The sequence below is a fragment of the Belonocnema kinseyi genome, chromosome 4, assembly GCF_010883055.1.
Source record: "Belonocnema kinseyi isolate 2016_QV_RU_SX_M_011 chromosome 4, B_treatae_v1, whole genome shotgun sequence".
Classification (NCBI taxonomy): domain Eukaryota; kingdom Metazoa; phylum Arthropoda; class Insecta; order Hymenoptera; family Cynipidae; genus Belonocnema; species Belonocnema kinseyi.
In genome coordinates this window covers 42,986,311-43,001,931 of record NC_046660.1, presented here as the reverse complement: position 1 = coordinate 43,001,931, position 15,621 = coordinate 42,986,311, and the positions used below count along the sequence as shown (strand labels likewise).

General features: G+C 25.1%; 1 protein-coding gene across 3 annotated transcripts in view; it reads left to right on the top strand.

Moving 5' to 3' along the window:
• Positions 1 to 15,621, top strand: part of LOC117170559 (PP2C-like domain-containing protein CG9801) — a 44,286-nt gene that overhangs the window by 4,915 nt on the left and 23,750 nt on the right. For 2 of the 3 annotated variants that reach the window (XM_033357389.1, XM_033357388.1), the window contains 3 exons: positions 1,216 to 1,442; positions 5,252 to 5,851; positions 15,355 to 15,552. In XM_033357389.1, coding sequence (XP_033213280.1) covers positions 1,216 to 1,442; positions 5,252 to 5,851; positions 15,355 to 15,552 — 1,025 coding nt within the window. The remainder of the gene's footprint in view (positions 1 to 1,215; positions 1,443 to 5,251; positions 5,852 to 15,354; positions 15,553 to 15,621) is intronic. The other variant, XM_033357390.1, reaches the window with a different exon arrangement.

Genomic DNA, 15,621 nt, shown 5'->3' with positions numbered 1-15,621 from the left:
CAAAACGCTTCGAAAAAATTCAGGCGTATTCCTTGGCTGATTACAAGAACTTTTTATTTTTGATGATTTTTCCGAAAAGCGCATCGTTTATTGTAAAAAAATGTATGAATATTTTCACAAAAATTTTGCCATTAAGACGCTATTTTAAAAATACTAAAACGAAAAATCGATCTTTGAACCATGGATTCTCAAAGTTTAGACATTTATTCCACCGGTTAGTGAGATTCCAGGTTGATTACAGACTCGAAAAGCTTTGGAAAATGGTTCACAAAAAAAATAGGCACGAAAAATCACGTTTTTTTTTGTTTAAACTGCATTTTGGGATAATAAATAAATTTTTTGAGGAATTTCATTGGCACCGTCGGTAAGAGGAGATCTTAAGCAATAAAAATATATGTCTCAATTTTTTCTAGTGTCGAATAGTCTTAGTTATTGGCCGTTGAAAAGCAGTGTCCCGGTAGTGGCGTTTTGGCCGTTTAAGGGTTAAAACTTAACTATTCTATTTTTGGATAAAAATTTATTGTTTTTAGTTGAAAGTTCAACTATTACAATTTCGTTAAAAATTCATCTTTTTTGATACGATTTCAGAAGATTTTAAAGATCTCGAAGATATTAAGGATTTTTTTGGTATTTAAAAAATATCGAAGGATTTCTACGAATTTTACAATATTTGAAGGATGCATAGGATTTCAAAATAAATTAAAAGATTTTATAAGATTATAATAAGTTTTTACATACATTTCGATGAATTAAAAAAAATTGGTGTGCTTTCCATGGATTTCAGGGGAATTCAAGGGTTTTTTAAATAGATTTTAGTGTATTTCCAATATTTGAAGGGATTTCAAAGATCTTTCATAAAATTTTAAATGTTTCCTAATTTTTGTGTAATTCGGAAGTTATAAAAAGTTTCAGAATGTGTGACAGGATTCCACTTAATTTTGTTGGGATTACTAGGGATTTGGTAAGGTTAAACGGACTTTAGAAAGTTTAGTATTTGATAAATTTATATAATTTTATCAATTTTAAAGGATTTAAGAGTTTTAGTGAATATATTTTAAAAACTAGTTAACCCCTCGATTTATTGTTTTAAAATGTGCAAAAAAACTATTTTGCAACTACTTTTCAAAATGTGTGTTACTATTGACACTATTGTGAATTTTTCAAGTGAGTCCGAGGCCTGGAAATGATTAAATTTTGAAAATACGATTATTTTAGCCTGGAAACGAAACAAGAGGGACCAGTTATAATACATGGAAGAAGTCCTGAGGAGCTTCCAGCAAAACCATTGGGGGATTACGATAAAGATGAAAAAGAATTTGCTGCGATAACAGGTCCTGATCGAGGACTTACAACAGTCAATTTAAAACAAAGACACTTGAGCATCAGCGATCCTGATGTGGATTACATTGATATCTTGGACCAACCTGATCAAAATGGATCTGGTAAAAATGACCTTTCTATTTATAATTCCGCCTGCAAGTTTTTGATATTGTTTTAGTTTTTATAGTTGCTCCGTCTAAAACTCTTAACTGTCCAAGTATTTATGTTTAGCGAATGCTCTCGAGAATATGCTCAGAATTTAAGCCTGAACAGAGCATTGAAGAGAATTTAAAATATTTCTTGTTTTTAACAAATATATCTTTTAATTACTACATATATTTTTACAAAAATATTCTAGAGTGAAATAAACATATGCTTTTTTAATTTACAGAGTTGCTACAGATAAGGTAATTCCAGAAAGTCAGGGAAAACCTGATAGAGTTAGAGAATTTTCGAAAAACTAAAGTTGAAGTTAATTTTATTATTATCGTTAAAAATGGCAACTATTTGATTAAAATTAATCTCTTTTGGTTGAGGATTCAAACTATTTTGTTAAAAATTCATATTTTTTGATTGAATTAAACTATTTTTTGTATAAAATTAAAATTCTTTTTCGTTGAAATATCAAATATCACGGTTCTCGTTTAGAATTCATCCTTTTTTGTTGAAAATTCAACTACTTAGTTGGAAGAGGAACTAATTTCTTAAAAATTCATATATTTGTTTATGCTTTATCATTTTAGTTAAAAAAACTTTTTTTTTGTTTAAAATTTAATTTTTATGTTGAAAATTATGTTTTCCAGTTGAGAATTAATTGCTTTAATTGAAAATTTAACTCGTACATGTTGGGTTCAAAATTCTTAAATATAAATTAATGAGTTTTTTCTTATTTAGAATTAATTTTTGTAACTGAAAATGCAACTGTTCCATTTTTTTGTCGAAAATTGATCATTTTTCGTAGAAATTTAATCTTCTTGGTTGAAAATTATAGTATTTCGTTGAAAATTTACTTTGATTTTATTGAAAATAAAGTTTTTTATTGAAAATATAATTATTCTATTTTTAGTTGAAATTTATGTGTCTAGGTGAAAATTCAATTACATATTTATTGAAAGTCCGTCTTTTTTGATAAATGAGTACTATTATTAGTTGAAACTTCATCTTTTTGGTTGAAAATTAATTTCTATGTTTGAAAATTTCAATTTTGTATTGAAAATTCGTGTGTTTTTAGTTTAAAATTTTATTTCAGTAACTAAAAATTAAATTATGATATTTTTGGTAGAAAATTAGTCTTTTTAGTCTAAAATTCATATATTCGTTTAAAAATGAATTTTTTTAGTTGAAAATTTTTTGGATTTAAATCTCCACTATTTGGTCAAAGATTCATATTTTTGGTTGAAAATTCATGATTAAAAATTAATTTCTTTGGCTCAAAATTCGTTTCTTTTTAATTGAAAATTATTTTTTTTTAACTGAAGCTGTGGCTTCCATTTTCGTTTGGAAATTAATATTTTTAATTGAAAGTTAATTAATTTTGCTGGAAACTCACTTTTTTGTTTGTTTAAAATTTACTTTTAAAACTGAAAATTGAACTATTCTAGTTTTTGATTTGTAAATTTTTTCTATAATCGTTGTAATCTTTTTATCGTTTTTAATTAAAAATTTATATATTTTATTGAAACTATATTTTTTGGTAGAAAATTGATATTTTGTGTCTTAAATTTAATTGTTTTATTAAAAAGTACTTTTTTATTGATAGCTTTAACTAAAAATTTAACTCTTCTATTTTTATTAAAAAAAAATTTTGTTGAAAATTCGTTTTTTTTTTGCGATGCATATTTAATTTTCTAGCATTTTAACTATTCTAATTTTGGTTGAAAAATGATCTTTTTTAGATAAAAATTCATGTACTTTGTTAAAAATCCGTCTTTTTCGTAGATTTTCATCTTTTTGGGTTTGAAAATTCCACTATTTGGTCAAAAAATCATATTTTCAATTAAAAATTCATCACTGTGATTAAAAATTAATTTCTTTGGCTGAAAATTTCTTGTCTTTTTAGTAGAAAATTAATTTTTTTAACTGAAGCTGCAACTATTCCATTTTCGCTTGAAAATTTATATTTTTAGTTGAAAATTAATTAAATTTGCTGGAAACTCGCTTTTTTGTTTGTTTAAATTTACTTTTTAAACTGCAAATTGAACTATTTTAGTTTTTGGTTTGTAATTTTTTTTTATAATCTTTGTTATCTTTTTATCTTTTTTAATAAAAAATTTATATATTTTAATGAAACTATATTTTTTTTTAGGAAATTCATCTTTTGTGTTTTAAATTTAGGTATTTGGTTAAAGTCTTTTTTTTCAATTGATTGCTTTAACTGAAAATTTAATTATTCTATTTTTAGTTGAAAAATCTTTTTTTTTAATAAAAAAACAACCATTTTGTTGAAAATTTGTTTTTTTTTTGTGTTGAACATTTATTTTTCTAACATTTTAACTATTCTAATTTTGGTTGAAAAATGATTTTTTTTTAGATAAGATTTCATGTTCTTTGTTGAACATCAGTATTTTTGGTAGAAAATTCATCTTTTTGGTTGAAAATTCCACTATTTGGTCAAAAAATCATATTTTTTGTTAAAAATTAATCACTGTGATTAAAAATTAATTTCTTTGGCTGAAATTTCGTTTCTTTTTAGCTGATAATTAATTTCTTGAACTGAAGCTGTAACTACTCCATTTTCGCTTGAAAATTTATATTTTTAGTTAAAAATTAATTAATTTTCCTGAAAACTTGCTTTCTTTGTTAGAAATTTACTTTTATAACTGCAAATTGAATTATTCTAGTTTTGGTTTGTAAATATTTTTAAAATGATTTTTGTTATCTTTTAATTTTTTTAGTTGAATTTTATATATTTTATTGAAACTGTACTTAATTAGGTAGAACATTTGTATTTTGGGCTTAAGATTGAATTATTTTATTGAGGATTAATTTATATGTTATTGAAAATTGATTGCCTGAACTACAAATTTAATTATTCTATATTAATTAAGAAATAATTTTTATTATAAACAAAAGAATCATTTTGTTGATAATTCGTTTTTTGTTTGTTTTGTTCAACAATTAAGTTTCTAACATTTCATCTATTCTAATTTTGGTTGAAAATAGATATTTTTTAGATGAAAATTCATGTAATTTGTTGAAAATGAGTCCATTTTGATAGAAAATTAATATTTTGGGTTGAAAGTTTAACTATTAGGTTAAAAATTTATCTTTTTGTTTGAAGATTCATAATTTTAGTTACAAAAATTTATTTCTCAGGTTCAAGATTTATCTTTTTGATTTGAAAACTCAACTAAAAGGGCTTAAAATGTATTTAGAAAAAAATTTTGTTTGCATTAATATTAATAATCTTCTTGGGATATGGTTAGTTTTTTTTGTAGATATTGATTTTGTAGCAACCCTGAATCAGTCACTGTTTAATGCGAATAATATGTTTTCTATTATTTTGACTTATTTTACCATTTAAAATAAGCGCCCTTTCCAATTTGAAGCGGTAAATTTCCCTCCGAAATTTAAATAATGGACGTATTATAATAAAGATAGAAAATACGATTTTTTAAATCCTAATTCAAAATATTTATAAATGCTCATTGAATTCTCAAAGCACAACATTAAGGTCGATCATATTCTCGAGCATATTCTCATGCTCGTGAGAATTTCTCCGAGCACTTAATTAAACTCGTTAGAACACTAGCTCGGCCTTTCTAATGAGTTAATAACTAATCTAAGCTCATTCAGTAATTTTTTTTCCACAATTTAATCCCAGATTCACATTCTCACTCATTTTCATCGATGCACATTCATTACATCAAAAAAAGAAATCTTTAAACTCACGTCCCAAGATCTAGAAATATAATTTCCCGCTTAAAAACAGATAATAGCACAAGGAGCCACGATCGGTGGCGCACTTTGCATTCCAACGACTCCTCGATTTACCCGATTGACAACAGTTGTGTGAAAATTCGAGCAGCTGGAAAGCTCTATGAGCCAGAACCGAAGCATCTGCAGACAAACCTACTAAAAAATAAAATATACACCAAAGAGTACAAAGGAGATTCTTTAGATGTCGACAGCGATTCAGACGAGAAGCACAATAATCTACCCGGCAATGATTTCGAGCTCATCGACAATCAAGTCTCGACTCTTGATCAGATCAGCAAAGGTGTCGATTTTCAGAAAAATAACATCCGATTCGAATCCGAAACGCAGAGTCAGTCCTTGCAGGCTGAGAGCTTTGACTCGAGAATTGAGAAAAAGGTCCAGGAGTCGTTTAAAGATGGGTTGAATTGCAACTTGAGCGGACGTGGAGTTCATTTCGTTTTGCAGAATGTCTCCAGTGAGGACACGCTGGATAGTTCAAGTGAAGGAGATTCGGGATGTGATATTATACCGCCGCCTTCTGAATTTGCATCCGAGATGAATCCGCTGAGAAAATCGAAAAGTGCGCCGGCTCCGTTCAAAAAGTTCAATAAAGGTGCTCTGATTTCAGATCTACGGCTTGCCTCAAGACTGCTGTTTTTCTTATTGTCGGTTGCTACCTATTTTTTCTTTTCTTTTTCGAGTACAGAGATGGGCAGAACTTTTGGTTCGACGCTTCCTTATTAAATTATATCCATGACTGCCACACAGTCACTTAAGTCACTTTAATTAATCTTATTTTAGATTTTATTATTGAATTTTAACTGAATTTAACTGAAATTTGACCTTTTAATGCCACCTGGTGACAAAAATCCGAACTAGAAAGAATAGGAGCGATTTTAAAGTTTTAGTTTAAATTTTGCATAAAAGTGTTTTAACGATTTTTGTTGTGAAGTTTACAGTATTTTTTGGATACTAAAAGTAAGTCTTTATGAGAAATAAAGGGGTTTAGATGAAATTTACATCTTATAAGGTGAAGAAACATATTTTTTACAGAAATATATGACCTACTGTGATTTCCATCCTTTTTTAAAATACATTTTCAGTTGATCGACTGTGACTATAAATTAACAATGATTTTAAAAATTAAACTTATTTTTTAAAGTTTTAAAGTGAATAATAATTAATTTTACAAGACGATTCGAAATCAGTTCGCACTTTTTAAAATTCCCGTTTCTAACGTCAAAAATTGTGTAAACTATTTCAATTGCAAGACTTATTAGTTAAACAAATGTAAACACCCGATTGAAACGTTATAAACTATTTTCAATTTTTAAATAACTTGAAACTAATATATTCATAAACAAAGGCTTTTATTAAATTAAAAATATTATTTCAGTCTAAAATATTCCATTTTTAAACCATTCAATTGGAAATTTTTTAATTGAGAAAAATGAGAATGACTTAATGTTTAGAAATATCTGACTGTTTATTTAAAGTCAGTTATTGTAGTTAAATATTAAAAACTAAATTTTATACGTTACATTTTAATTGTTTTATTTAAAAAATTTAATTTGTAAGTCAAATTTTTGAACCTCGATGTATAAATAACAGTAACATATTATTCTTTAAAAAATTCAAGGAAGTTGAAGAAATATTTAGAAGTTTTTTTTTGTACCGCCAAAATATAGATTTTGGCAGATTGCGAACAAAAAATTTAAAAGATTTTTATGAATTTGGAATGACTTCAGAAGATTAAAAAAATTTCCTATGAAAATTAATGATTTTAATTTTTTTTAAAATAATTTTGAGTGATTATTCAAAAAGATTTACAAAATTATTAGCAATTAATGTAGAAAATTTTAAAGAAATTTGTTTAATTTGTCAAAATTAAAAAAAAAATTGAGAAAAAAAAAGATTAATTTTAAAGGATGTTTAGAAGTTCTGAAATAATTTAAAAAGTTGAAAATAAGTGTAAACAACATGCAGATCTTTCAAGATTTTAAAATAAAATTTGGAAGCATTTTAAGAATTTTTGAACCATTTACAATATAAATAATTTAACTTTTAATTTGAGAAGTATTCAGTTTATAAAAAAAAATGTAATCGTACAATTTTTTATGTTTCTGGCTTAAAATTACTTTAAATGATATTACTTTGAAAATTTTTAAATTCATTGATTGATTCTTCAATTTAGACTTTAGAGCATTGAAAATGATAACGTGGAATTATATTTTTAGAACTGAATCTCAATCTTTGAACTCTACAATTTATAAAAGTTCAAACATTTATTTTGCATTTTAACGGCATCTAAACTCTTTTGTTAAAAATTATTTTTATTGTTGGAAGATTCATCATTTTAATTGCAAGTTCATATCTTTTTAAAAATGTAACGACTTTGTTGAAAATCAATTTTTTCATCTAAAAATGTAATTATTCAGTAGAAGATTTAACTATTTTTTTAAACATCCGATTTTGTTGTTTAAGAATTAGATTTTTAGCGGAAAATTAAATTATTTTATTTTTGATTGAAATTTTATCTTTTTTTAAAAATGAAAATCCAACTATTTGATTGAAAGTTTATATTTCTCATTTAAAAATTACACAGTTCTGACTGTTTAAAAATTATTTTTCTTTGTTGAAAATTCATCTTTCGGGTTAGAAATAAACTTACTTGATAGAAAAATAAACTCTTCTTGAAAATTAGATTTTGTATTGAATATTTATTATTTTAATTAAAAATTCATTTTTTTGTGTTAAAAGTTACGTTTTTGATTCTTGTTTTTTCTTTGAATGAAAAATAATTTTTTGCTGAAAATTGAACGATTTTATTGAAAATTTATTTCTTTTTTGTTTGAATTTCAGTTGAATATTCCATAATTTTAATTGAAAATGGATTTTTTTGCTTGAACATTCATTTTTTTTACTCTAAATTTAATTATTCAGTTTTTGGTGGAAAAATGATATTTTTCGTTGAAAGTTCGTATTTTTTGGTTGAACATAGATTTTCTCAAGTTAAAACTTAATTATTTAAGTTTTGTTTGAGGATTAATCATTTTAGTTAAAAATTGATCATTAATTTGTTTTACTAAAACGGTAACTATTCCATTTTCTGTTGGAAATTGATTTTTCTTTCTATTTTAAATTTCAACTATTTTGTTGAAAATTTTTCTCCTTTGATTGAAAATTAAACTACATATTTCGCTAAAATTCATGTATTTTATCTAAAAATTGTATTTTTCGGCAGGAAGTGAATCTTTTTGTTTAAAAATGAATCTTATTGTTTAAAAAATCTACTTTTTTGTTAAAAATTCATATATTTCAATAATAAATTCCAACTGTTTTTGGTTGCAGTTTTATCTTTTTTCAGAAGTTCGACCAATTGATTGAAAATTTAACTGTTTGGTTAAAAATTAAACTCTGGTTGTTAAAAATTCGCCTCTTTTGTTTAAAAGTACAATTATTTGGTTTTAAATTCAACTATTTAGTTCAAAAATTATTTATTTATTTTGATTCTTTGTAAATTCAGCTATTTGGTGTCTTAGTTGAAAATTAAATTTTTTGTTTAAAATTGACCTTTCCGGTTGGATGGGTTGAAAATTCATTTCTTCTGGTAAAAATCTCATCTTTCTTGGTTGAAAATTCAACTGTTTGGAAATTAATAATCTTTTTTGGTTTGGTAACTCATAATTTTAGTTGGAAATTCATCTCTTTAGATGAAAATTCAACGATTTTGTTAAAAATCTCTTTGTTTTTTCGTTGAAAATTAATATTGTTGACCGAATTTCTATTTTTTAGTAGAAACTTCAACTATTTGATTAAAAATTCATGTATTTCGCTGAAAATTCATGTTTTTTTACTACGAAATTAATTTTCTTGGTTGAAAATTCTAGCTAAATTTTCATAATTTTATTCAAAAATTTAACTATTCCATTTTTGCTTAAAAATGTATAATTTTTAGTAGAAAATTCAACTGATTGATTGGAAATTCATTTTATTTGTCGAAAGTTCATGTTTTTCACTAGAAAATTATAAATTAATCGTTTGCTTTGTAAATTCAACTATTTAGTTGAAAATTCATGTATTTTGTTGAAGATTCGTCTTTTTTTGGTAGAAAATTTATCTTCTTTGTTGAAAATAATTTTTTTTTTATTAAAAATTCATACATATTGATGAAAATTCATCTGCTTTGGTAGAAATTGGATTCTTATTGATTAAAAATGCAACTGTTTGGTTTAAAATTATAATCCGCTTTGGTTGAGGATTCAACTTTTTTGTTAATATTTCCATTTTTTTGTTAAAATATCAACTAGCAAATTTTTTGTCGAAAATTCATCTTCTTTTCTGAAAATTCAACGACTTGGTTGAACTTACTTTGTTTAAAAACTATTTTTTTGTTGAAGGTTCAAAATTTTAATTAAAAATTCATTTCTGTTCCAAAATTCAACTATTGTGGTGCAAATATTTTTCTTTTTAATTACTGGTTTTAACTGAAACTTGACCTTTTAAGCAGAAATCCTTTTTTTTAAATTATTTATTTTATTTGAAAATTTAACTTTTGTATTTCTCATTGAAAATTTGTAATTTTTAGTAGAAGACTTAACTATTTATTTGAGAATTCATGTATTTTGTCGAAAATTCGTGTTTTTTAAGTAGATAATAAATATTCTTGACTGTAGCCTCATCTTCTCGTTTAAAAATTCTTTTATTTTTATTTTTAGTTACTGATTATACAATATTTAAAAATTTCACCATACCAATTTTTGGTTGAGAAATCGTGTATTTTGTCGAAAATTCCTGTTTTTTTTAGTCGAAAATTAATCTTCTTGGTTGAAGTATCATCTTTTTGCTTGAAAATTCATGTATTTTGTTAAAGAATCGTCTTTTTGGTAGAAAATTTATCTTCTTAGTTCAAAATAGTATTTTTGGATGCAAATTCATCCATATTATTGAAAATTCATCTGCTTTGGTCGAAATTTCATCTTTATTGGTTAAAAATGCAACTTTTTGGTTAAAAATTAATAATCTGTTTTGGATAAGGATTAAACTTTTTGTTAATATTTATGTTTTTTGTTTAAATATTAATTTGTACGGTTTCTGTGAAAAATTCATCTTTTTGTTTGAAAGTTCATCGTTTTAGTTAAAATTGAATCTCTGTTCGAAAATTGAAATATTTTGTTAAAAAAAAATTTTTTTTCTTTTGAGTCACTGATTTTTAGAGAAAGTTTACTTGTTGAGCAGAAAATTTATTTATTTGGTTGAAAATTCATCTGTCTTGTCGGAGATTCGTGTTTTTTAGTAGAAAATTATTCTTATTTGTTGAAGACTCATATTTTGGTTGAGAATCCAACTATGTGGTTCAAAATTAATCGCTTTTGGAAAACATTTCACATTTTTTTATTAAAAATGGAACTTTTTGGTTGATGATTCAACTATTTTGTTAAACAAAAAAAAAACATTTTTTCTGTTGAAGTTTCATTATTTTAGTTGAAAATTCATCTTTTTGGTTAAACATTAGACTATTTTGTGGAAATTTTTTTTTCTTTTTCTTCCTTTTTTTGAAAATTCTTTATTTTTTGGTTAAAAATTAAACTTTTTGATTTTCAATTAATAATCTGTTTTGGTTGATGATTAATTTATTTCGTTAAAAAAAAACACCATTTTTTTGTTAAATGTTCATAATTTTAGTTAAAAATGCATCTATTTGGTTGGAAATTAAACTATAGATTTTGTTGAAAATGTTTTTCTGTTTCTTCATTTTTGAAAATTTATCGCTTTTAGTAAAAATGTTCTATTTATTGGTTAAAAATAGAATTGTTTGGTTGCCAATAATCTGTTTTGATTGATGATTCAACTATTTCGTAGAACATTCATCTTTTTTGTTAGAAATTATACTTTTTTGCATAAAAATGTTAAAATTTAATCATTTGTTTTTGTGGAGGATTCAACATTTTTTGTAAGTTTCATCTTTTATGGTTGAAGTATATTTATTACATTTGCTGTCGTGAATTCATCTTTTATGTTGGAAAGTTCAATCACTTGGCTGAACTACTTGATTGAAAAACGATTTTTTAATTTAAGATTCATGATTGTAGTTGAAAATAATTTTCGTTTTCTATTTAATTACTGATTTCAACTGAAAATTTAACTACTTGATTTTTGGTTGAAAATTTATATTTTTACTAGAAAATTTAACTATTTGGCTGGAAATTAATATATTATGTCGAAAATTGATCTTTTTAGGTAAAACTTCGTCTATTTCGTTGAAATTGACATATTTTTACTTAAAAGATAAGAAATTTAGAGCGTTTTATATTGAATTTAGTATCTTACCTCCATTTATTTTATTTAAAAAAACTTATTTCTCTATTTCCCACATTTTAGGCTGTTAATTGTGTAGTCAAGTGCCACAGGTTTATTTCGCTTGTAATAAAATAAATTACAATTTGTCTATAAATTACTTGTAAAATTTATTCTTGTTATTATGACATTGATTTTCACTCCCGAATTCAGCAATATAATTTTATCTAATCTTGTTAATGAAAGCTGATAAATTAGTGGAATCGAACTTTTTGAACAGTAAAGTGTTTATTGATATTACAGGTATTTTTGTATGAAAATTAGTCACTTTTTCCCCCTTTTTCAAGTACATTAATCTGTGGCAGCCCTGTTTATATAAATAATTATGCATTTATTAATACTGTCCATCTCTGATCGAGAGTAGAACAAGTTTGCATCAAATGTGAAGGCTTTTGCTGAGCTTAAAGTAAACGTCAGTAAATTTGATGTAGCTAAGGTGTTTCAACTCTATTCTATTAATAATCACCTTGTTGAGAAAGCACGTGCATGCAGCCCGTGAACTATTTATGCTGTTGTATTGATTTGAAACTTTTGAATGGACAAGCTCTTTTTTTCAATCACTGTAAAGCTTGCACACCTTTCCCTCTTATCTGATATCCAGTGGTGTAGTCCTAAAAGAAAAAGTGGCCGTCTAGACCGGGAAACCGGGAAATAATCGGGGATTTTTTAAGACTGGGAAATAACAGTGAATTTATTTTTTTTTTACCGGGAATTTTACAAATATTAGGAAGACAAATCTGTCCAAGTTCGATTTCGACAGTTTTTTAAAAAGTAATTAGTTGAATTATGTTTTTCAATTAGGATATTATTCAGTTTACAATACATAATTGGAAATTTTGTTTGCTTTTAAAATTTCCCGTTTTAGATTTTTATTTTTAAGCGTATATTTTTAATTTAAAGTATTTTAAAATGCAGTCCTGAAGAGTTAAATAAATAAAAAGTACAAGCTTTTAAAGTTGAATTTTTTTGATAAAAACCACTTTTATTTTATGAACTGTAAATATAATAAATAAAATGTTTTTTAATGGATCTGTGCTTCAAGTATTGAAAAGTGAGGAATAATTGATTTAACAAAACTATTCCGAATTTGTCAAAAATTTCAGACTTTAACGTTAAACGTTAAAACTTTCAATTCGAAAGTCTTAGTTTAAAATATTGGTTCTGTATGAAACATTAAATTTGTAACCTATTCAATTAAAGCTTTTTTAATTAAGACAAGGGATAATTATGTAATATTTAGCAATATTTAACTGTTCATTTAAGTGGTTAAAGAGTAAATTGAAACCAAATGTTTAAAAGTTAACAATTTGAAACTGTTTTTTTTTTGACATAGAAAGCCTTGAGTTAAAATGTTAAAGAGCTTTGAAACTCAGAATGTTTCAATTTTAATTGTCCTTGTAAAACAAAATTTGTAAATGAAATTTTTGATTTTTAAAACATATTAGCAAATTCTTTGAAAAAATTTGAATAATTTAAAAAAATATTTAGAAGTTTTAAAAAGATTTAAAATTCATTTCAAACAAAAAATGTAAAAGCTTTTTAAGTATTTTAAAGGGCTTTAAAATAATAAAAATATTTTCTTAAGATTCCTAGGAAAAAAATATGGAAGACTTAAAGAATTTTTTTTTAATTTGAAGGATTTTCTAAAAATCGTAGTGAAAATTCGATTAATTTAGAAAAATTTTTAGAAGTTCGGAAAAAATTTCAAAAATAATTTTAAATTTGAAAAAATGTAGAACAATTTCTAGATTTCTCAAGATTTTGAAATTAAATCCTGAAGCTTTTCAAGGATGCTTAAATTATTTAAGATGAACATAATTTCACTTCTAATTTAAGAAGTTTTCAGTTACAAAAATTAATTTTTCAATTTTTAATGTTTCTAGCTTAAAATTGGTTAAAATAACATAATTGTGCTTTTTTAAAGTTCAGTGGTTGATTCTTTAATTCAGAGAATTGAAAATCATAATGTAGAATTATATATTTTAAATGGAATCTGAATCATTATATTAGTACTTTCCAATTTATACGTTTTTATTTTGATTGAACATTTAAATACAAAATTTTTGAATGAAGAAACCTTTAAACTTTAACTTTAAGATTTTAAAATTCAAGAGTTCCACTTTGAGTGCTTTAATTTTCAGTTTATTTTTAATTACATCCAATGGAAAAATGTTTATCTAAGCTTTAGTTTTAATTTTTTAATTTTATTGATCGTGAAAAATGTTTGCTAACCAGGAAAAAAACGCGGAAATGACAGAGAAATTTTTCTTTGATTAAAACGACCATACTGAATTGGGAAATTACCAAATTTATTATTTAAATAATAAATTTACTGTTGCTTTTCATGATTTTGTAATAATTTTTCGTATTAAAAAAAAATTTTTTCATAGGTAAAACTGGGTTTGAAAGCCAAATTTTTTAAGGAAAATGAACCATTTTTGTACTTAAAAATTTAGGAAGATAACATTTTTAATTTAAATTCAGTAAGAAAATTCAGCTATATTTTTGGGTAAAAGTTATTTTTTTATTTAAACTTTTTTGTCTATAATTCATCTTTTTTTATTGAAAACTCAAATTTTTGATTGAATTTTAATATATTTTTTTTAATTCGATCATTTGATTGAAAATACATCTTTGTATGGTGGAAATTCAACTATTTGGTCGAAAATTCAACGATGTTTGTACAAAGTCAATCTTTTGGATTAAAAGTTCACCTTTTATGGTAGAAAATTCATCCTTCTTGGTTAAAAAATTATATTTCTTCGTAAAAAGTAACTTTTTTTGTTAAAAATTCAACCGTCTTCGAAAAAATTCGTCTTTTTTCACTTGACAATTTTATCACTTGGAAAGTTCATGTATTTGGTTGTTAATGCAACTACTTGGTTAACATTAATTTTGTTATTAATAATTCGTCTTTTTGTTTTGATAATTCATCTCTTTAGGTAGAATATCATTTTTTGGTTGAAAATTCAACTATTTTGTTGAAAATGCAATATATTTCGGTTTGATATCTTGAGAATTTTAAGTGTTTCGAATTGAATTTCAATATCTTGTATACGTCAACTTCACTTAAAAGTATTTATATACCTAAAATCCATCTTCAGCCAATGGCAACTTCAGACCTCGATTACACCACTGTTGATATCTAAAAAGTATTAAATGTATTTGAAGCTTTCAGTCAGGTGGAGAATGTGATATCTTAACTTTTAGTTTTGGTTCCTATATTTATCCTCTGCACGTATCAAATTTGTCCCCTTTCTTCCTTAAAAATGGTTACAAATTTCTTGTATATACCTGTAAGTATGGTTCCTTTTTGACCTTGACAACAGCCCCACCTGGCACAAAAAATTTGGTAAGGTTTCTCGTTAACCCTTAAACTGCAAACTTCCAAAAACACCTTCAGATATTTTTGGCTTAAAAAAAAATTAGTTGTGTTGAAATAATGAAAAATAGGGGAAAACGATCTCCAAAGCCTCAGTGATGATTTAAGTATTTGTAAAAAAAATACTTGAAAAAATAACGTAGACAATCGGAGAAAAATCGTAAAGTTCCTTGGGTCTCAGACACCCAGTGTGCAGTTTAAGGGTTAATATCGATATGAAATAAAAATTTCTTCCCAATAGTTCCAAATTGGTGGCGCTGTTGTAGCCACCCTAAAGACGTATTGTGTAATAAGCATATACACTCATTAGTCTCAATCATTCATTCGCTTTTATCTTATTTTTAAACTTGAATAACTGCATCGAATTATTTTTCAAGGTGCGGCTCCCGGTACAGAAATTGCTGGAGTTTCCGGCTGGTTCAATCCTCATGATATGGCCTATGGCATAGCAACGACCCTCTATGAGAAAAATCCGACAAGCAATTGTAATAATGGGGAACCAATTGCTGATTGCTTTGGCATGATTGCTCGTCCTAATGCTGCTATTCTTTCCCTCGCGGATGGAGTTAATTGGGGTAAAAAAATTTATTTTTAAAGGGAAGTCCATAAAATACATGACCAATTTGAGTTGGGGGGGGGGGGGG